Consider the following 22,915-nt stretch of genomic DNA (forward strand, 5'->3'; position numbering starts at 1 on the left):
ATGTAAAGTATATAAGTAAACAATGTCTTCAACGTAATGACTATTAATTAATACAAATAAAATATATATAATGTTTATTTTATGGCGTAAGTAAACTAGGTATTAGTAACTTTTCTGTATCTTCATTGGACATACAGCCTGGGACTAGATGATGATTATTTTATAGCGATAGAAACTACTGTACAATATTGTATATTATTATTGAAAAGAACGCAAAAAGAAAGAACGCTGGGAGAGTTTCTTGCGCCTTTTATCTCTCAGAGCGCCATTTGAAAATTAGAAATTTAAATATTAGAAATGACATCAAAAAGAATTTTGAAATACTGAAATTTTTTTAGAAAATAAATGCCTTTTATGCCTTCATATTTTAAAGTGCTTCATGAAGAGCATTCTTACAATTAATATAATTTAGGGGATAGATGTTATTGTAAAAACAAAGTTTGTTTTTGTTTTTGCTGTATTCAATGATAAAATAATAATTTAAGACAGAAATGATCACGTGTAAGACATTATAATTTATCAATAAACGATTAAATCATAAATAATATAAGTACTTATTTTATAATAACTCTATTATCGCCTTGACTTCTAGTTCTTGACATTAAATAAGCTAGATGTAACTATCTAGTATCTAGAAGTGATTTATTGGAGGTAGTGGTATCAATATGATTAGTTTGAAGTGGTTTTATTTGATACTGCTTCTGCGCTGCATCGTATCTGTGGTGAGAGAGAAATTCTTTCGTTATTTCAAATTCAAATATTTTTATTAAAATAGGATATGTATATAAATATCACTTATTGAAAGTCAAAACTACAATCATTCGAAAAAGTATGCCTCAGGCCAGAGGATCCTCAGAGAGAGATATTATGAGAAAAAATCTAGAAACTCAGCGGTCATCTTTTTTCCATAGAAATATGGTTGCAATGTGCTTCGTACAATAAAATTTATTATTTAATAGCCTGAGGGCGGTCGCTACATTCACAATCTGTGGTATCATTAAGACAGTCATTAATTACCACACAAACATATTTTAACAATTCTTTTGAATTTCGTACAACATGAGTGTTAAACATTTTCTAGGATCTTGTTATAAAATCATATCCCGAGTAGTAGGCATTATAAGTTTATATCTGTTTCTGGTGTTAACATCATGGTTATGACAGTTTCTAGAAAATTCACTTATGTGCCGACATAGGCACATAGTACATACTATGTACATAAATTATTCATATAATGAGAGGCAACAGTTGCGCTCTCTGTTCGGTCCTCTTTTAAGAAGATCGCGGAATGGGGTAAATTGAACCTTGTCCAATTAAACCCCTGGAGTTAAAGCCCCCATAAAGTCTTCTGGAAGACTCAAGTTTGCGCGTTTACTACTAAATAAATCCCCATTTGTCATATCACCGCTCGAAGAGCGCAACACTTCCCTCACAGCCTTACCTAGTATCGGAATACTGGGTCTGGAAATCTCGGGCGATTGCCAATTCCGCGGTCATCTGGAGGGCAAAGCCAAATTCGCTTCGAAGAAACTGGGCGTTATAAATAGAGCACGGCAATACTTCAAGCCGGCCCTACATTCTAGCGCTGTACAAAGCGCAGTTCCGGCCACATATGGAGTATTGCTGTCATCTCTGGTCTGGCGCACCCCAGTATCAGCTCGATTCATTTGACCGTGTACAACTCAAAGCAACTCGAATTGTTGGGGACCCAGTGCTCTGTGAATGGCTGGATGACTTGGTATTACGTAGAGACGCCGCTTTATTATGTGTCTTCTACCGCATTTATCACTGGAAGTGTTCCGAAGGGCTGTTTCACCTGATTTCTGCCGCCGAATTCAACCTTCGCATGACGCGCCACTAGTAAGGATATCATCCCCACCATCTGGTGTGTAGCGGTCCTCCACAGTGCGGTTTTCAAGGAGCCTTTCTTCTTGGAGGAGCGTTATATTTTACGGACATTTCAGTAATAGAATTTCCATAAGAAGCCTGGTGTCCTTCTTATATATGGCCGGTAGTTTCCCAGAGCGTGCCCCGAACGTAGCGCAGCGCCGGTTGCAAGTCGTGATTCCTGTTCTTACTTACATGACAATTCTCTTGGAAAGTATAGTTGCAGTTTCCTGTTCCCTTCTGAACCTAACTGTTCTGGGGATATTTAAGCCCTTAGACTGCTGAAGCCTCTTCTGATTAGTCACCCGATCAGGTGTGAGTTTATACCGCCTCTGCTCGATCGCTAGTGCCTCGTTTCTTATCTAGCAGTAGGACCGCGGTAGCCCGAGTTACCGCACCAGCTAAACACGTGGGAGTCTATGTAGTAGTGTGTGATGTAGCTTACAATTGGTAACAGAATTTTCAAAATCGGCTCAGTAGATCCAGAGATTATTCTTTTCAACCTGTGACTCTATATTTCTTTATGAAATTAGTATAGATTTGTGTTTGTTGTGAGGATGGCTATTGGTGCCGAAAATCTGTACTCCCCTTTACACACCTCATGCATTAATTCTATTACTCACTATTCGCAGTATTTCGATAAATTCTGTGGATTATGAATACTTTCTCTGTTTGAAAGAACAACTAAATACTTTCAACTTGTTTAAATTTACAAAATTCGCCTATTTCTGCCGTGAAGCAGCAATGTGTAAGCATTGCTGTGTTTCGGTCTGAAGGGCGCCGTAGCTAGTGAAATTACTGGGCAAAGGAGACTTGACATCTTTTGTCTCAAAGTGATGAGCGCAGTTGTAGTGCCGTTCAGAATTTTTGCACTTTTCAATTATCCGGAGCGACACTGCATTGTAATGGGCAGGGCGTATCAATTACCATCAGGTGAACGTCCCTTATTTTCATAAAAAATAAAAACAAAAAAAAATCCATTCATACTTATAAAAATAAATATACTGCATCAAACTCATTTTCAGCAATCAATGGAAAATACGGAAGAAACTCTGCTGAAATACAAAGAATACATAAAATCCTCTCGAGACCTGGACAAGAGTGATAAAGATTTGCTAACGTCTTGGTCTGCAGAGTTTCATCTCAGCCAAGTGAATATAACCACTAGGTATAGATTTATTTATTTATTTATTTATTTATTTATTGGTTCCCATACAACATACATGTATTAATAATTACAAAATAACGCTAGTATAAGTAAATCATTATTAACATATACGTCAATTAAATGGAAACACTTATGATAGTAACACGTGATATTTAACTTAAATAAATGAAGAGTTATATAAAACAATAAATAATTTTATGTTACTATCATGACTTAGGAAAATGCATGTAACTTGTTAACTGAGATAAAATAAACATAAATTTAAAACACACAAACTAAAATTATATCCTACATACTATAAGTATAACATACAATAAAGCGAAACTGATACATATTTCAAAAAACATAAATATGAAGCACATAAAGATAAGCTAAGGCTCTAACAGGCGCAGAGTGTCTAAAACTAGGCGTCGAAAACTGCACAGACTATTAGAAAAAATATCAATACAGTTATTGATATTTGCTAAGTCATTATATGAACGAGATAATCTATTAACTGGTGCATTATGTGATGTCCACAAGCGAGAAGTTGGAACAAAGAAAGTCCTTACATTTCTAGTCCTACAAGGATTACAGTATAGTGAAAACCTGGACAACAGTTTAGTATGAATATGATGATTTACAACTTTATACATGTATATTAGATCAATTAATTTACGGCGCATTTCAAGTGAGTCTAGATTAAAATATTTTAATCTAGCTTCATAACTATGCAGTGATTTTCTAAGTTTGAAACGGTTACACAAAATTCTCAAAAAACGTTTCTGAACATTTTCCACGGTATCAATGTGGTTTTTATAAAAAGGTGACCATGCTACTGAACCATATTCTAAAATACTACGAACCAGAGATTTATATAATATTACAACACTATGTTGGCATTTGAAAGGTTTTGAAATGCGTAAGATAAAACCTAGCATCCGATTTGCTCTTTCAGCAGTAGTATCAATGTGTTCAATGAATGATAGTTTTTTATCAACAATGACACCTAAATCTCTAGTAAATTCTTTATGACTTAAAAGTGAATTCGAAATGTGATAGGAAAAATTTACGCTATTTATCTTATTAGTGAATGTGGCAACATGACATTTGTCAACATTTAGTTTCATTAAATTATTATGGCACCAAGTACTGAGAGCAGAAAGGTCACGCTGTAGATTGAAACAGTCATCAATGTTTTCAATTTTTCTGTATAGTTTAAGATCATCTGCATAAAACAGATATCTACTATTGCAAGTAAAACATGATGAGACATCATTAATGAACAAAGCAAACAATAAAGGACCGAGATGAGACCCTTGAGGTACTCCAGATGGAACCAAAATGGCGTCAGAAAAAAATCCGTTGATAGCTACAATTTGTGTGCGATTTTTAATATATGACGTGATCCAACGCATTAAATCACCATGTATACCACATTCCATTAGCTTTATAAGTAAGAGCTCGTGGTTGACCTTATCAAACGCTTTTTGAAAGTCTGTATATATGACATCTACTTGTCCCTTGTCATCGATGGTCTCAAATAGATAGTCAATATATTCAGTTATGTTAGATGTTGTTGATTTACATGATACAAATCCGTGTTGTTCAGGAATCAGCATAGGTTTAATAAAGTTGTAAATATGTCTATATATAACGCGTTCAAATATTTTCGCAAAGCAATTAAGTATACAAATAGGTCTGTAGTTACGAGCATCTGTCTTTTCACCAGATTTGTGAACAGGAATTACATGAGCAATTTTCCACTTTTTAGGAAAAGCTCCAGATGATAGGGATTTATTAAAAATAATAGAAAGGGGTGCAGAAAGTTCAACATGACATAATTTAACGAAATGTGACGGTATTCCATCCGGACCGGGTCCTTTATTCGGATTTAGGTTTTTCATAACTCTACTTACATCATCCATTTGAACAACAATACTGCTGAGACAGTCTAAATTACTATTATGGGCGTTAGTAACAAAATCACATGACATATTAGCCTCATACACAGTGTGAAAATAGTCTGCAAAAATTTGACATATCTGGTTACCATCTGTAGCAATTCTGTTATCTAATTGAACAGTAGGTGGAATAAGTGAGCATTTATTTTTATTTTTTACATAATTCCAAAATAACTTACTGCTACCTTTTTTAAGACTAGACTCGATATTACTTATATAAGTGATGTAACAATCTTGCATCATTTTCTTTGATCTTTTACGCAGAAAAGAAAAGGTATCATAATCCCGGGGGTTTTTATATTTTTTGAACTTTTGGTGATATTTATCCTTTTCCTTTAAACATTTAATTAAAGAGTTGTTAAACCAAACTGGTATAGATGATCTACGTTGCTGTTTGTAAGGTGTATTATTTTGAATTACATTATTTAGAACTTTATAGAAGTTAGCCAGATCATTATCTATGTCAGTAGATGAGAGAAGTGAATGCCAATTGATATTGTTAAATTCTTCTTTACATTTTTCAAAGTTACACTTCCTAAAATTAAATGTCTGACTACGTTGACAATATTTAAGTACTGGTTTAGATATACCATGATTCACACTGACCTCAAAGGCAGGATGGTGTACATCTTCTCGAGACAAGGCTTGAGATGGCTCAAGTGATACGGAAATTTGGCGGGAGAAAAATAGATCAAGCGTATGATTATTTCTATTTTTAATATAATTATGTTGTTTAAGGTTGCCAATTGACATTAAGTCCAATAAAAATCTAACTCGTGTGTCCATAATTGCAAAATTAGACTCTACAGTTTTTGATACATTATCTATATGCCAGTTTAGATTGGGCGTATTGAAATCACCTAGTAAAATTAAAGACTCATCTGTGTTTGATAGAATATCACTAGTTTTATGATAAAACATTTTTAACTTTTCTATAGATAGGTCCGGCGGCAGATATACAAGACCCAATTTAGTACTTATGGTTTTGTGCTTATCGTCACTTTTAGTAACAAGATTAAGCCAAATGCATTCAACGTTACATTCCCAAACAGTAACCCTATTGGCTACAAAACATTTTTTTATAGCAACCAATACCCCTCCACCAGTAATTTTATGACTAGTGTTAATATCACGGTCTCTTCTGAAAATATTGTAACGATCGTCTAAGAACTCATTATCCCTAATAGAAGAGTTCAGATTAGTCTCGGTTAAACATATTACATCATAGTTGTTATTTAATACATTTATATAAAAATCATATAGCTTCGTTTTAAATCTGTTTACATTCTGATAATAAATTAACATAATGTTAAAAACAACAGGAAAGGATATGAAATATATATAAAAATAAAATAAAGTGATAATTGCTTATTATCTAAGAAATGCTTTTGAGCTTATCTAAGCTGTTAATATTTATAGCTGGAGAGTGTTCGTCTTTTCTCATGTATACCTTACCGAATTTGACCCATACATACTTAAAATTCAAAACTTTTGAGGCTTTTCTTGCTTCCATATGCAGATGTTTAGCTTCAGGTGAAAGATTTTCAGCGACATATATTGGCTTTCTTTCTCCTATAATACCAAGGTCCAAAGAACAAAGCATTTCTTTTGGGTTAGTTTTATTATATCTATGAACCGCTGAAAAAATTAAATCACGATGTTTCGGTGTCATAAGAGTAACTACAATGGTGCGGGGACGATCAGATACAGTACGTTTAGCTACTCGATTGCATGAGATAACAACATCATCTGGAAGTGACACAGATATTTTATCAAATAATTTTTTTATAATTGTATTTAAATTTTCATTCTTCTTTTCTGGCACAGCTTGTATTTCTATGTTGTGGCTTCTTGATATTCGTTCCAGTTGCATAACCTTACTCAGAAGGGATTTGAAATTGTGATCGAAAGTAGAGGAGTCATTCTTTAAATCTGAGATTATATAAGAATGGGATGAAGATTCAACTTGTAGTGCCTCAATTTTTTTGGAAAAAAAATCTAATGAGTCATTGTGTTCTTTAATTTGACTTTGAATGACTCCAATTGAATTTACTGTGTCATTAAGAACTTCTGTATTACGATTGTTGCTTTCTTTTATCTTATTTGAACATTCAATAACCGAATCGAGATCAGTTCGAAGTGACTGAAAACTTTTCCTCATATCAGCCAACTCAGTCTGCAAGGAATTAAGGCCATTACTGAAAGCATCAAACTTCTCCTCCTGACTGGTTAGTCTTGAATGCATTTCACTACGAAATGATTTAAGTTCCGACAGTATGGTAGAGCAATCAGTTTGATTATTTATTATACTCGATGTCGACGGCGATGTCTCTATACGTAGTGGCACTCTTATAGGTGTATTAGTGTTATCACCACCCTTCCGAGTAACAGCAGTACATGCAGGACACACCCAATTGATACGGGCTATTTGTACTGAATTTGAGGATATGCATTCAGTGTGGTATAAACCATTACATTTAGTGCATCTAATTCTTTTTTGTGTTACTAGAACACCAATATTACATGCCAAACACTCTCCAACCATGATTATTTAGCAATTGTATGGATACGGCATTGACGACGAAATAATACCAATTATTACGAAAATTGAGGGTACATGAAAATTTTTTGTTCACTATGTGATTGTTTGCAAATTTAATAATAGTTTATCACTGTAAATACTGTACACTTTCACAATATAACATTTACCAAGGTTCACAACACTTTATACTACAAATACATTACAAAAGTCTGCAATTTAGTAAAGTTAGACACTAAAAATATAATTAAAATCTCTAAGCACAAGTTCCACTGTTGACAGTTGACAAACGAGCATTGTAATATAATTAATATAGTTAAGATTAGATATGACTCGACATAAAGAACATAACTTTAGAAAAATTGATGCTAGCCCAAAGGTATTGTATAGAGTTATTAAAGATGGGTAAGTTGTCTCGGCCTTTTAATCACTAGAAAACATAGAGTTTTAGTATAGTTATATAACAACTGATTGTAATAATAGTATAACATGAGTGTTTCAATTCCTCATTATCAACAGTTGCATTCAAGGCTTTATCTACACCCATAATATTAATCTTTTATAAAAGATTTTCAAACAGCTTATTGCCAAAATTAAAACACCCAATAAATAACCATTACATCATCCAAACGAGTGTTGTAATGTTGTACTGAATTTTATTACAACACTCGTTTGGATGACGTAATTATGTAAGGTTATCAGAACTTTGGGTGTTCTTGAATCTTTAATAGAGGATTTAAAGCATGGGTGCAGATAAATAAAGGCACGGCAAATTCGCAAGAGCCATCGATTTCGACCGGCGTAAAGGATCTCGATGCTTTGATTCACTCACGCTACGGTCAAGGATGACATAATTTCTGTTTTGTAAACAAATTGTTCATTCTTTCTTGTTTGTTGTTTTTTATGACAATAAGGGACGAGACGAACAGGACGTTCAGCTGATTGTAATTGATACGCTCTGCCCATTACAATTCAGTGCCGTTCAGGATTCTTGAAAAACTAAAAAATTCTGAGCGGCACTACAATAGCGATTACAAATATTAACCCTAGGGGTATATATAGAGGCAATTGGTTCATGAATTCATTAAGTTAATGAGTGACAAAGCGAACACTCAGTACGATATCATAATAAGTGATACAATTAGTTTATTAAGTCTCGTTCCTCATTTTCTTAAAAAACAGGATGTGAAGAAATTTTATAGTCTTTATAGTATTTTTTATTACAATTCAAGTCATTACAATTTTAATACCTTTGCAGTGGACTGAGTGTCTGTTATTGCACGATAAGGAAATATCCAAATCGGAGAGGAGTTATATGACATGTGAAGAAGAATGCTTACGAACAGTACACACAGCTACAAACAACGAGAGACATTCAGTACATCAGCTGACTAAAGAAGTTAGTTCATACGATCACTATCAGGTGTTAGCTTCAACATCCTTAAAATCCAGAAGACTTCTAATACATTTGCAATGCAAAGAAGTCATTCATCACTATCAGGTGTTAGCTTCAACATCCTTAAAATCCAGAAGACTTCTAATACATTTGCAATGCAAAGAAGTCATTCAAATGAAGTGAGCGGGTGGGGGCTACTCAATGCTTTTCAGTTATATGTAGTTAGTAATTGGTGAGGTAAAAAATAAGGTAAAATCTTCTTGTCCCAAATACTACAGTGTCTGAAGACGAAGGTTTTCAACCAGTGTGTGTTGCCAGTGATGATTTACGGTACGCAGACGTGGTCGCTAACTATGGGCCTTATAAGAAAGCTCATGGTCGCTCAAAGGGCAATGGAGAGGGCTATGTTCAGAGTTTCCCGAGATCGAATCAGAAATGAGAAGATCCGTAGGAGAACCAAAGTTACCGACATAGCGCATATGATTGCGAAACTGAAGTGGCAGTGGGCAGGGCACATGGTTCGACGGACAGATGGCCGTTGGGGCAGCAAAGTCCTCGATTGGCGACCACGTACCGGAAGACGCAGTGTTGGTAGGCCCCCCAGAAGATGGACCGACGATCTGGTCAAGATCACCGGAATACGTTAGATGAGGGCAGCGGACATCATCGTGGAAATCTTTGGGGAGGCCTTTGCCCAGCAGTGGACGTATTCCGGCTGATGATGATGGTGAAAATGATGAATTGGTCAGATAAAAACCACAGCACATCGTAAAAAACCGCTACTGTCTACTGTGGCTTTATAAATATATAAGACTGGCTTGTTACTTGTGACTTTGTCCGCATTTAACCAGTTTAACCATATTAGGTGATATTCCATGCATATATCTCTCATCGTTAAGGCAGCGTTCGTAGGGAATTTTTTCGTTCGACCATTTTTTCTCTGACTTACTTTGCAAATCCGATTATCACGAAAATGTATATGTACTTAGTAGTGTGTTATGTGGCTTACAATTGGTAACCGAATTTTCAAAATCGGTTCAGTAGATCCAGACATTATTCTTTTCAACCTGTCACTCTATACCTCTTCATAAAATTAGTATAGATTTGTGTTTGTTATATGTCTCAACGGCAGTTCCCAATATATAGTATACTACAGATAGACATAAATTACTTCCTTCTGGTGTCAGTAATAAGCTGTCAATAATCTGAAGCTGTCCCAATATACACGATAAGTCATTCTTATCACCATATATTGGGACGCGTCAATTTCAATTTCCATACAAACTTCTATCGATGGTAAGCTATCCTCCCATTGACAGACAGCGTGTACGGATAAGGTGAGTTAACGTCGATAAGTTTATTCGGACAGAAAAGTCAACGATAGTTACGATTCTTTATCTCAAGTAGGCCACAATCGGAGATAGACTGAATATTGGGAACGGCCGTAAGGCATTTATATGTCGCAGGCTTAGGTCGCACGTATGTGCACGTACGTCAATACTTTGATATAGTAATTTCACTAGTGATGACTTGACTTCATTTCTTACAATTTTACGGCCTGGTTTTAGTGATATTGTAATGTCACGGGTACACTATGGTGATATTATAATAAATCTAGGTATGAACAAATGATGTTAGCAAGTGAGACGTTGAGCGTTCATATTGGTATTTTTTTTTTCATACGCAATTTGCAAAATAATAATAGTAAACATTGGAGCGTGTATGTAATCCATCAGAAATTATTGATGAAATAGTATTGAAAAAGGGCCGATTCGATTCTGGTATTCGCCGGCCGCTGCCGCGGCACTCTACGCTCGGCTCGTGCGTTGTAATCGACAGTATTAATTTGTTTTCGAGAGCTACTAGTGAACAAGGTCCGATTCGGTTCTGGCACTCGCCGGTTGCTGCTGTGGCACGCAACGCGCATGCGTTGTGAATAATAGTGTAAATTTGTTTTTGGGACCTACTAGTGAACAAAGTCCGATTCGGTTCTGGCACTCACCGTTCGCTACCGTGGCACGCAACGCGCATGCGTTGTGAATAATAGTGTAAATTTGTTTTTGGGACCTACTAGTGAACAAAGTCCGATTCGGTTCTGGCACTCGCCGTTTGCTACCGTGGCACGCAACGCTCATGCGTTGTGAATAACAGTGTAAATTTGTTTTTGGGACCTACTAGTGAAGAAAGTCCGATTCGGTTTTGGCATTCGCCGGCCGCGCCCGAGGCACGCTACGCGCGTGCGTTGAGAATAACAGTGTAAATTTGTTTTTGGGTCCTACTAGTGAACAAGGTCCGATTCGGTTCTGGCACCCGCCGGCCGCGCCCGAGGCACGCTACGCTCGTGCGTTGTGAATAACAGTGTAAATTTGTTTTTGGGACCTACTAGTGAACAAGGTCCGATTCGGTTCTGGCACTCGCCGGCCGCGCCCGAGGCACGCTACGCTCGTGCGTTGTGAATAACAGTGTAAATTTGTTTTTGGGACCTACTAGTGAACAAGGTCCGATTCAGTTCTGGTACTCGCCGGTCGCTGCTGTGGCAACCTACACTCGTGCGTTGTGAATAACAGTGTAAATTTGTTTTTGGGACCTACTAGTGAACAAGGTCCGATTCGGTTCTGGCACTCGCCGGCCGCGCCCGAGGCACGCTACGCTCGTGCGTTGTGAATAACAGTGTAAATTTGTTTTTGGGACCTACTAGTGAACAAGGTCCGATTCAGTTCTGGTACTCGCCGGTCGCTGCTGTGGCAACCTACACTCGTGCGTTGTGAATAACAGTGTAAATTTGTTTTTGGGACCTACTAGTGAACAAGGTCCGATTCGGTTCTGGCACTCGCCGGCCGCGCCCGAGGCACGCTACGCTCGTGCGTTGTGAATAACAGTGTAAATTTGTTTTTGGGACCTACTAGTGAACAAGGTCCGATTCGGATCTGGCACTCGCCCTCCGAAATATTATACATTAAGCATTATTATGGTTTAGTTATTTGTTTTGTTTTATTTAGTTTTGTTTATTTCAAAGAAGTCCGAGAGAAAATGGTTTATTCTGACTGGTTAGGCATCTGATGTGATAATTTAAAATCATTAATAATTAGTTGAAATTAAGATATATTCATTTCAGATAAGAAAATGGCGCAAAAGCTACAGGTATTTAACAAAACAATGTCGTTTGGAATATCCAAGTGATGAAGAAGCAGTTGGAAGATGTCTTGTGGACTATGTAAGTCTGTTAAAAGTCCAATTGTTTGTAAATACACAATCACTCATAGTCAATACAAAACTTTAAAGTGGGAAGGTCCAGACCTATTCAAAGAACCGTCTTTAAATCCGGTTTCTGTTTCAACTTGTGTTAAATCTTTATTAGAAAATGTTCTTGAAAAGTAGAATGATTGCACCAAATATTCGGAAAGATTCATCAGGGGTTGGCAAGTAGTTTTAGGTGGGGTCTGTCTGGACACTGGGAAAATTTGACCGAGGTCCAGAAAGAAAACGTCGTTATCTATGTATTGTATGATTTAAAAAAAAATCTGAAATACCATAAAGCTTAAAATTAATGTAAAAAAATTGCACCGACGGTATTGAATCAGTTTTTTATAGTTCTCGAGAAGAAAAGTTGAAGTCTTTTAACGATATTTGATATTGATAAAGGTGTTTTACACACATATGTCATAGTGGCTAAATTGATAGCTAGTTTTTTTTGCAATTTTCATAATTTCCTCTATTATATTTGGCTTTAAAAATGATTTCAATAAATAAAGGTATAGTATACTACACCTTATCTTATTAAGGTATACCTCATCTATGTAATTATTTGTACCTGGTATACAATTCAATTACAATATTTGGCGGTCCGAGGTTCGACCTCGACAAACAGATCGCAGTTGGTCGAACCTCGCCTGAACTCCGGCTGTTGCCGACACTTGATTTAGAGCTTACTTTCAGAATCAGGTCAGAGTGTAAGAAGTCGGGCATCCACTATTTCTGGAGCGACGTAGATAGAAGTTAGTAACCTCTGCCTACCGTTACTTAAGTACCTACTGAACTTGTGATAGTAAGTCGAGAAATTAATACCTACGTTAAAAACATCGCGTATGGACATTTACCTCCTCAGGTGTTGTAGGAAAGTATTGAGGGCATTGATAACATACTATAGTCACAACACAGTAATAGAACAGTGCATTTTTTTGTAAGTGCCAACCCTAGCGCTCCGCCCAGACGTAGGCGGGCGTTTTTTTTTGTACCTTGACTTTTTTTCCTGTCCTATGACAGTTTTACGCCCTTAATTATTTTGTTTTACACATATTTACGTGAAATTATTAAAGTGTAACTTTTATTACATCGTCTCAAGCTTTTTCGTCTGTGTGCTGCATGTCGCGTGACGGTCGGGCGGCGCCTATAGCTAGCGACCGTGTAGTGTATAAGACTCATTTAGTTGGAGATTTAGTCTACTTTTATTATTTTCCATTATCATTCCAATTTCCAAGTGTAAAATTAAGATTAATAAAGCGATTTTTATACCCTTAATGGAATATTATTCAAAAAATTTTTAGTTGAATGACTATAATGTGAAAAAAGTTTTACTTTTACCGTCGTTTTATAAAACCACACAATCCTTTTTTTTGTATGAATAAACTTGACCTATTATTTTGCTGCTTTAATAACTGTTACATATATTTATATAGAAATAATGAGTTATTTAAATTGCAAATATCCCTTTTTAAGGGTGTCTCACGACAAGTGGCATTCAGAAAACATAAAAAATCGTATGTTCTTAAGGAGCACTGTTCTTTTTTTAAAGCAAGTATTAATCTGATCTCATTGCAATGATTTTTAGTTCTATTTCTATACTGCATTTGCGTGATGACATTTTAATGTAAAAGCAATTATATTATAGTATTAAAAGAGGAAATAAAAAGACTTTTAAATATCATTGTGTAAAAGATATGTAAAGAGTCGCATGGCCAAAACGTAACTCAGTAGAAAAAAAAATGCAAGATAGGGATTATAGTATTGAAATTCAGTAGAACATTAAGATGCTTAGGCTGAGACAAATTAACCATTCAGCAATAATCATTATACTTTTTTTCAGAACTTTAAAAAAAAAATATAATATTCACATAACTGAGATTACAAGAAAACCCACAAATATTAATTAGCTGTCAATAATAATTATTTTTCGTCAAATATTGACTTTGGTAGATACGCCATATCACAAAAATTGAATTGACCAAAAATAAAAAAAACCGCTCTCTGCTAACATTAAAAAAGCGAGTCCTAGTAACCATAATATCATCCAATGCATTATGAAAACGGATGATATAATGTTGTACTGAGTTTCATTACAACACTCGATTGGATGATGTTATGGTTATTACGACATTGGGAGTTTTAATTTTGGCAACGCCTAGGTAAAAATTTCAAGGAGACTGCTGAATTATGTTACTGTTATATTACTTGTATTATGCAAGGCGAGGTAAACCATATTATTGTTTGATATCGTCTAACTTAGCTTTTTATTATATTTTATAGATGCGCAGAGATAAATTCGACATAGTCATCCAGAGACTGCTGGATCTTAAGCTTCGAAGTATGTCTGACCTGAACGCCAGAATGACAGAGTCACTGACCAACCTTGAGGAGTGTTTGAAAAGCTGCTTGTCACACTATTTGGATAGAGTCAGGCAGATTATGATTAATATTAATCTTTGTTATAACTATTCAAAGAAAAATTCTTAAATAATTTATACGTCTAGATAGAGTCTAGCTACTAGAGAACCGATGAAAACAGGCCAGGTTTATTAATGTGCGTGACAAGCTACGTCTTACACTCGCGATTTTTATGTCACTTTGTGTTAGTGTGCGTGTATTGCTCAAAATAGAGGTCAAATGTCAACCTCAATTTTTTTCGACGTTTTCACAGCTGTCACAGACTATCTAGACGTATAAATGATCAAAGGAAAATTTTTTTGTGGCACTTTCTTCTAACTTTTTCTACACCAAGATCATAAGATTTTGAAAGTTTAAATACGATTGATTAATTGTAAGTATTTATTTAAACATGACAAACCTAATGATAATTATACTTTTTTACAATATTATTATAAGATTAAATTAATTTTTCTACTCCTCTACTTTTATCTGACCTATGACAGCCATGATTATTAATATTAGTACATTCCTTATTCAGTCTTTGAAAAACTCTATGACCAAAAAAGCATTATTTACCGTACTATAATGTCGCCAAAAAAGCACAGCTGTTGTTTTTGGTGCCACAGACAACTAAATATAGGTTAGGTAACGTCGTAGGTTCATAGAAATATTAGGTAATACATACAACATTACATTTAAAATCTTAAATCATTAGACTAACGTCAACTTAAGAAAAAAACTTGTAACTTTAATGTGCCAAGATTCTGCTAGGTTTATTTTGTAATTTACAATTTCCCCGCGTTGGCTGTATGGGTGTACCTTTGCCATTCCTTGAAGGAAAAATGAAAAGCTCACCAGAGAGAACACAATATGAACAATACATTTCCCGCCCATTTATGCGGCAACACAAAAACTTGTGATATATTTTTTGTTTCATTTTTGTTTAATTTAAAATTACCTAGTCGTTGAAAAATATTTGTATGCGACACGTTGTATAACTAAGTCAAAAAACCTACGCCACTCGTGTTTCACCCTCATTATAAAGGGTGTTTTTTAGAGGTATAGAATTTTAAATTGAAATAAAACAACGATGGATTGACATGAATTTTATTTGTCCGAAAGATATTCTTGTGGCATTACATTTTAAATATGATTTCTGGCATATGATCTCCACGGCTGGCTCGGATGTAGTCCAATCTGGACGTCCAATTTTCGACGACGTTTTCAAACATTTGTGGCCGTATATCGGCAATAACACGGCGAATGCTGTCTTCCAAATGGTCAAGCGTTTGTGGCTTATCCGCATAGACCAATGACTTTACATAGCCCCACAGAAAGTAGTCTAGCGGTGTTAAATCACAAGTTCTTGGAGGTCCAATTCACAGGTCCAAAACGTGAAATTAGGCGGTCACCAAACGTGTCTTTCAATAAATCGATTGTGGCACGAGCTGTGTGACATGTTGCGCCGTCTTGTTGGAACCAAAGCTCCTGGACATCATGGTTGTTCAATTCAGGAATGAAAAAGTTAGTAATCATGGCTCTATACCGATCACCATTGACTGTAACGTTCTGGCCATCATAGTTTTTGAAGAAGTACGGACCAATGATTCCACCAGCCAGCAGTATTGTTTGTTGACGTAGCCATTTAACCTGAAATGCGCTTCATCGCTAAACTAAATTCGATTATGAAAATCGGTAACAACGGCAATCTCGTTTTGGGCCCATTTGACGCATCTACGCCTTGCTTGATGATCGTTTGGCTTCAATTCTTGCACGAGTTGGATTTTGAAAGCACGCAAACCAAGATCCTTCCGCAAAATCTTCAATAAGTGGATGGACACAGATCCAATTCCTGTGCTCGATAGCGGATGGACTCATTCGGGTCTTCCTCAATGCTACGCTCTACAGTAGCAATAGCTTCTTCTGTGCGCACCGTACGGCGTCTCTGGGGATGCGAGTCATCAACAATAGTTAAAGTGGTGCGAAAACGTTCCATGGTTAATCGAATTAACTGCTCTGAAGGACGATTTTGTCGACGATAAAATGGACGCAGTGCGCGATACGTAATCCACACAGAACCATTATTTTCGAAATAAAATTGCACTATCTGCCAATGAATTGCCAAACCAAACAGAATAAATCACTTGACAGCTGTTAAATCGGTCGCCATTTTGAACAGTAATGCCAATATAAAGTTTTATACCTCTAAAAAAAACACCCCTTACAACTGTTGCATAAAACACTTTAATTTAAATAGGACATCAATCATGATGGGCTGGCGATAGGGTTTGGCAGACTTAACAACTTATGTCTCAAAGTGACGAGCGCAATTGTAGTACCGCTCAGAATTTTTGAGCTTTTCAAGAATCGTGAGCGGTACAGCATTGTAATGGGCAGGGCCTATTAATTACCATCAGCTGAACGTCATGCTCGTCTCGTCCCGTATTTTCATAAAAAGAAACGATAGAAATAAGACGCAAAATCAATACATTATTTTATTTCATTATGTAAAAACAATACAAAATTGTATAAAAATAATTTCCTATTCATGATTGAAATACACTGTTTAATAGTTTGTACAACTTATAATACGTAATACTAGATAATATGACTTTATATTAGTATTATTTACTTTAAACTTAAATCACAAATCGAGTTAGCGTGTAGCAAGTCGACAGTTATTTCCACACATCTTTAAGCTTATTGATTGTTAACTCAATTGAATACTTAAAATTTCTATTGCCGAGAAATAAAAAGTAGCTGTTATTGATTCTAGTAGGCTTCGTAAGATACATAATAGCTTTAAGAGTAAATGTATACACTTTTATAATAAAGTCCCAGCCACTGTTCAGGCATTATCTAAAAATAAATTTAAATGTTGTAGTAAAAAATTACTCTGTCATAAATCATATTACTCCACAGCTGAATATCTAAGTGATCGGACAGCCTGGGACTAGATTATGATTATTTTATAGCAAAAGCAATGACAGTACAATATTGTAAATTTGAATAAAAAGAGCGTAAAAATGCTGGGAGAGTTTCTTGCGCCGTTTCTTCTCTCTCAGAGTGCCATTACTTTCCGAAGCAGTAGTAGTGTCTAGTATATTAGAAATGATATCAAAAAGGAATCAGTTTTGTGAAAATAAATGCCTTTTATGCCTTTTAAAGCAAAATATGTGAAAAGGTTTACAGTATTTCAAACTCGATAGGAAAACCATCTCAATCATAATTTCATACTTATTAAATAAATCACAACTTCCATAAAATACAATTGTTTTGGAGATCTCTACAGAAAAATAGGTTTGAATGAAAAATGGTCACCATTGCATTTCTGTCTGTCATGAATATTTGCTATCAATATCTATTTATTTTATGGCAAGCATTAAGCCTACAAAACAACAAAAAAAAACAACAATAAATCCATTTGCCCATCCATCCCCCGTCTACAAATCGAAAAATTTATAACATGGCGTTTGAGCATTTTATTATTAAAACATGGCTTATTTAAAGAGATTCGTATAATATCAATTACAACAATATGTCAGTCCATAATGTAACGAGTCTAAACAAATATATAATATGACAATTTACCAGTGGGAGGCTCCTTTGTACAGGAAGCCGGCTAGGTTATGGGTACCACAACGGCACCTATTTCTGCCGCGAAGCAGTAATAAATCTCACCAAAATGAATAAGCATTGTACATAATATATCTAAATAGTGTACGCTATAAGATATCTTACTACATTTTAATAAGATCACTATATGAATTATTTGTATCGTAATATGTAATTTGTATTTGTTTGCTATTTCGAGGAAAAGAAAAATCTCTCTCTCGGCGTGTCTGTATATTTACATACACTACGCAAAATGGAATATGTTGTTCAGACCTTTAGTTAACTGACCTAAAATTATAAGTTATTGTAGAGTAGAGGAACATATCCTAATTAAAGTGAAACTTTTATTACGTCATCTCAAACTTTTTTGTCCGTGGTTTCATAAAACCACACAATCCTTTTTTTTATTTTATCATTCCAACAGCACATTAGCCATTGATAAATAATAATAATGTTTAGCTCTAATATTTAATTTCAGACTCGTTACATTTTGAAACACTGTATGAGTGTGTCAAATTTGATTAAATCTAATCGGCACTTATATGTAAGCGATAATACTATATTTTAACTTATGCATATCTTATATAATATCATCGTATGTACAATATGAACGTTGAGAGCGTACTACATTGTGTCTGTCTGCAACATCAACCAGTTTGATACCACAAAATAAAACAACCAATAATATTTCTACTTCAGAGTTTAGTGCATACCTTACCAAATAATTTTAAACTTAACACTGTATGTAGCACGCCACCAACATGCAACGATATGGCGAATATTTACAACAACTATATAACACCGGTTAAACTACACTTTCTCGAAAATTCCATTTGTATTGTCGTGAAAACTGGGCCGAAAATTCATCATTTCTATTGTTGTTATATACTGACAATCTACAAATTATTTGACACCCTTGTATAATTTTTTTTATGGTTTTCAGAAAAATTGAAGCTACTTTCTTCTTTTAATTTTTAGAATAAATATTTCGTATCTAATAGCCAAAATTTCAATACTATCTTGTTAATTTTCATACTAAAGTGTAGTGTGTATTCACTCGGGAATATGAGAGATCTCACAAATCGGGTGTATTGAGGCCTTCAACAACTTACAGTCCCGGTATTCTCCTATTGGTTATCAATGTTCTATTTCAATATTCTTCCAATATTAATATACTCTGACCAGTTCATTCAAAATTAATATTATTTTCAACAAAGTAACTAGTGAGTTCTTTCTTATATGTTTGTAAAACAACCTTAACATGTTTGAGACATCCTAAGAATGTTTGTGAGGCAAACTTAGCATGTTTGTGAGCCAACCTTAACATGTTTGTGAGCGGTTTAATAACCCTGTTGAAATATAACTATTAAATTGCCCTCAGAAAACCAAAATATCTTTGTAGCATTCGTGACTAGTTTTAGCATTAATAATTAATCAGATAGCAATACTTTTGTAAACCGGTGTTGTATAGGATATGGTACTTAAAACTATCATAGTGACGGTAGACCAGCCGGTCTGGGAGGCGGCTCCGGAGTATCAGCTGATAGTGGTTTGAATGTACTACCCTGAAAATTGAAAGAAAAGTTTACAACCTATAATAATAGAAAACCTCCTGTTTTTCGCTTAAGGTTTAATAGAGTTTCTAGTCTGGACTGTGAACTATCTAAGTCTGTCTTTAAATAGTAGAGTTAAATCCAACAATTACTAACAAAATGGCCAAATTGGATAGTGAGTCTTTTGATATAATGATCTGATATTTTGACAGGTACATGAAGTACAGTGCCTCTTTAATAATTGATACGACTATTGTCACATAAGCCTTTTAAGTAGTATTTATAAGTCGAATAAGAAAACCTCTCGCGCTTGAAATTTAGCTGAAATGCTCTATTTCACCGAACCTACATTGAGAGTGACATATGGACATAATTCAAGAAAAACGTTCCCAACCACAATCATGTCAAAATTGAGATAAGAACACAAAAATGGTCACGTGATTCATATTAACGGACTGACAAAAAATGGCAGCCTTACTGTTACTCTTCAAATGACATCATGACTTAGTAGCCCGACCCCGAATTCCTTAAAATGATGTTTGTAGCTTTGAAAATTTTTAGGAACTACTTCCAATTATATATGTGACAAAATATGTTTCTATCCAAATCGATCGGAACTGTAGGTACTGAATTACGTTACGATTGTAGTCTTGCCTTTGTAAGTTATAAACTTATATAATTTATACGTCTAGATAGTCCCTTGATGTTAGACAACAGATAAAAACAGGCCAGGAATATTACTTTAGTGTGATAGTTGTATAATGTTAATAATACTGCTACTAATCTTTTGTTAAATTGATATTATTGTAACTAATGATTTAGAAATGTATTTTGTAAAATTTGCACGACATAAATGTGGCAAACATGTACTTTATAATATTTATGTAACATTAAACTAACATGTTTATGCAAATAAAAACTTTGACGTAACAAGCTACATATAACACCCGCGATTTATATGACACTTTGCGTTAGTGTGCGTGAATTGCTCAAAATAGAGGTTAGTTCTAAAGTCTATTTTTTTCAACGTTTTCACAGCTGTCATAGTCTATCTAGACTTATTAATTATCTAAGGTTATATAATGTCTCCCTGAAATAACCTTATAGAAGATTCTTCCTGCAGAAGATATCGGGCATATGCAGTTTTCTACGTAATCAATAACTTCGTCTTTAAAGAAAGTATTTAATATGTAGATTAGTGAGATGATATGAGATGCTGTATTACCTGGAAGCCTAGTGCCACTTCGAGCGGCGAGGGTGATTCCCTCCCAAGTGTGGCGTACTCTCCGCATCGTGTGCTACCCGGCGCGCCCTGGATGGTCGCGTATGTATTGTCCGGCTGTCGACAAAGATATAATTAAACAATTTGTTATGTTTTAAAAGTGATAACCCTCACTTCTAGGATTAATACACAAATAAAACTAAAAACGATGCGAGACTTGAACCCAGGACCTCCCGGTTAGGTTATCACCTGTAAAGTAGATCCTGTGGATGAAGCCACAACCTGAGAGTTGAACACAAGATTTTATGACGATATGTCAATCGAACGGTTGGCCCAGTTGGCAGAGCACTCGTACGGAACGCGAGAGGTCGTGGGTTAGAGTCCCGCTTCGTTCAAAAAATTTTGTTTTCAAATTTCATTTGTGTAAAGATATGACTTACAATAATTATTTATCATAACTATATATAGTAATTGTATGTTTGTAACTCAATTATACACTAATTATTAGCTCGATTAACAATTGGATTTGTTTTATTAATGCAATGCTAACGTGGAAGAGGTCACGTATAACAGCATCATATAAATCTAGAATCGATTTCAAGTCATATTCACAGTTGAAGGGTTAACTTTTGATAAGTGGAAGTGTCAATAAAATCTTGTTATAAGAACCCGACTATAAAATAAATGTATTTTCAAACAAAATATTTTTTCAAGTCTTAAAATACTTTACAACAGTTATTGGTCATTACTAACTGAACTAAACAGTCCAAAGGTAAACTAAATACGGTTTGGATGAGGTACTCAATGAGGTAACAAATTTAGATAATTTATACGCCTAGATAGTCTCTTGCTGTTACACAACCGATAAAAACAGTCCAGGAATATTAGTTCAGTGAGAAGCCGGCGAAAACGGCTAGTAAATAAATAATTAATTTCCTTACCAGCGGCTCGCTCGGCTCATTCTGGTCTCCAAACACGTTCATGGTGAGCTCCTGCTCTTCATATGGCCGCAGCTTGGTCTCCAGCCATAGCGGGTTCTCGGTGGTGCTCAGTTCCTCCAGAATCCGTCTCCGCGCCAGGCTGTCACCTTTGCTTGACTGGATTGATGGTGGTGGAATCACCCTGGATTGCATAACGTAAAATAATTGAGAGATTTGAAGACCCATTTATCTACAACATTAAGATGCTTACTGAATCTGTAGTGTTTATGATTTTATCTTGCTTTAAGGGTCAAAGTGTACGTGGGTAACACTGAAAATGTTAAGAACTGGCCGGCCTATGGACTTGCATCCCGTGCCACTAAATAAATAAAAAAAAATTAGAACTGGCCAGTTAGAAACATTGCTAATGAAAACTTTTTTGAATTTCAATTTTAGAACTCTTTGGTAACCTAATGTAGTATATTGCATTCATTTATCATTTGTTTTTGTGAATTGACAGCAAATCTAAAACATTCATTGTTACACGTGAAAATGAACCTAACGCGGGAAAATTTTCGGTCAATGATTTATCATAACTTTCGCATTTCTTAATGAAGCCCCATCTCGTGCCACTATTTACAATTAGTTTAACGAGTTTAAGCATGGAAGTAGCAATCTCAATGGTGATCCGCGTGAGGGACGTCCTTTAACAGCGACTACTGGAGATAACATCAGTGCTGTGCGACGCATGATAGAAGAAGATAAGAGAGTGACCTATCAGCAGATTACGGGCAAGCCTATGCATTGGTATGAGTCAAGTTCGATAAATATTACACGAACATTTAGGCGTCAAGAAGCTTTGTACCAGATGGATTATCCATACTTTAACCGACGACCAGAAACACCTTCGCATGGACTGGTGTCGCCAAATGTTAGATAAGTACAACGGCGGTGACTCAAATGCTGTATTTGACATCACAGGTGATGAAAGCTGGATATATTGCTATGAACCCGAATTGGCAACTTTCT

At 35.3% G+C, this 22,915-nt stretch overlaps 2 protein-coding genes across 2 annotated transcripts in view; one reads left to right on the forward strand and one right to left on the reverse strand.

The window, feature by feature from the left end:
- The first annotated feature begins 2,916 nt into the window (after window positions 1-2,916).
- LOC126974566 (uncharacterized) lies at window positions 2,917-15,673 on the forward strand. Its single transcript, XM_050822104.1, has 5 exons — window positions 2,917-3,059; window positions 7,857-7,916; window positions 8,796-8,936; window positions 12,049-12,147; window positions 14,457-15,673. Exons 1-5 carry the CDS (start codon window positions 2,919-2,921, stop codon window positions 14,661-14,663), a joined length of 648 nt encoding a protein of 215 aa, XP_050678061.1. The 5' UTR covers window positions 2,917-2,918; the 3' UTR covers window positions 14,664-15,673.
- A 1,385-nt stretch (window positions 15,674-17,058) lies between these two features.
- LOC126974522 (cadherin-87A) overlaps window positions 17,059-22,915 on the reverse strand; it is a 76,663-nt gene continuing 70,806 nt past the window's right edge. The window contains exons 34-36 of the mRNA XM_050822032.1: window positions 21,908-22,088; window positions 20,970-21,083; window positions 17,059-19,756 (exon numbers count right to left, since the gene is read on the reverse strand). Coding sequence (XP_050677989.1) covers window positions 19,682-19,756; window positions 20,970-21,083; window positions 21,908-22,088 — 370 coding nt within the window. The 3' untranslated portion in view covers window positions 17,059-19,681. The remainder of the gene's footprint in view (window positions 19,757-20,969; window positions 21,084-21,907; window positions 22,089-22,915) is intronic.

Source organism: Leptidea sinapis, chromosome 32, assembly GCF_905404315.1.
Source record: "Leptidea sinapis chromosome 32, ilLepSina1.1, whole genome shotgun sequence".
Classification (NCBI taxonomy): Eukaryota; Metazoa; Arthropoda; class Insecta; order Lepidoptera; family Pieridae; genus Leptidea; species Leptidea sinapis.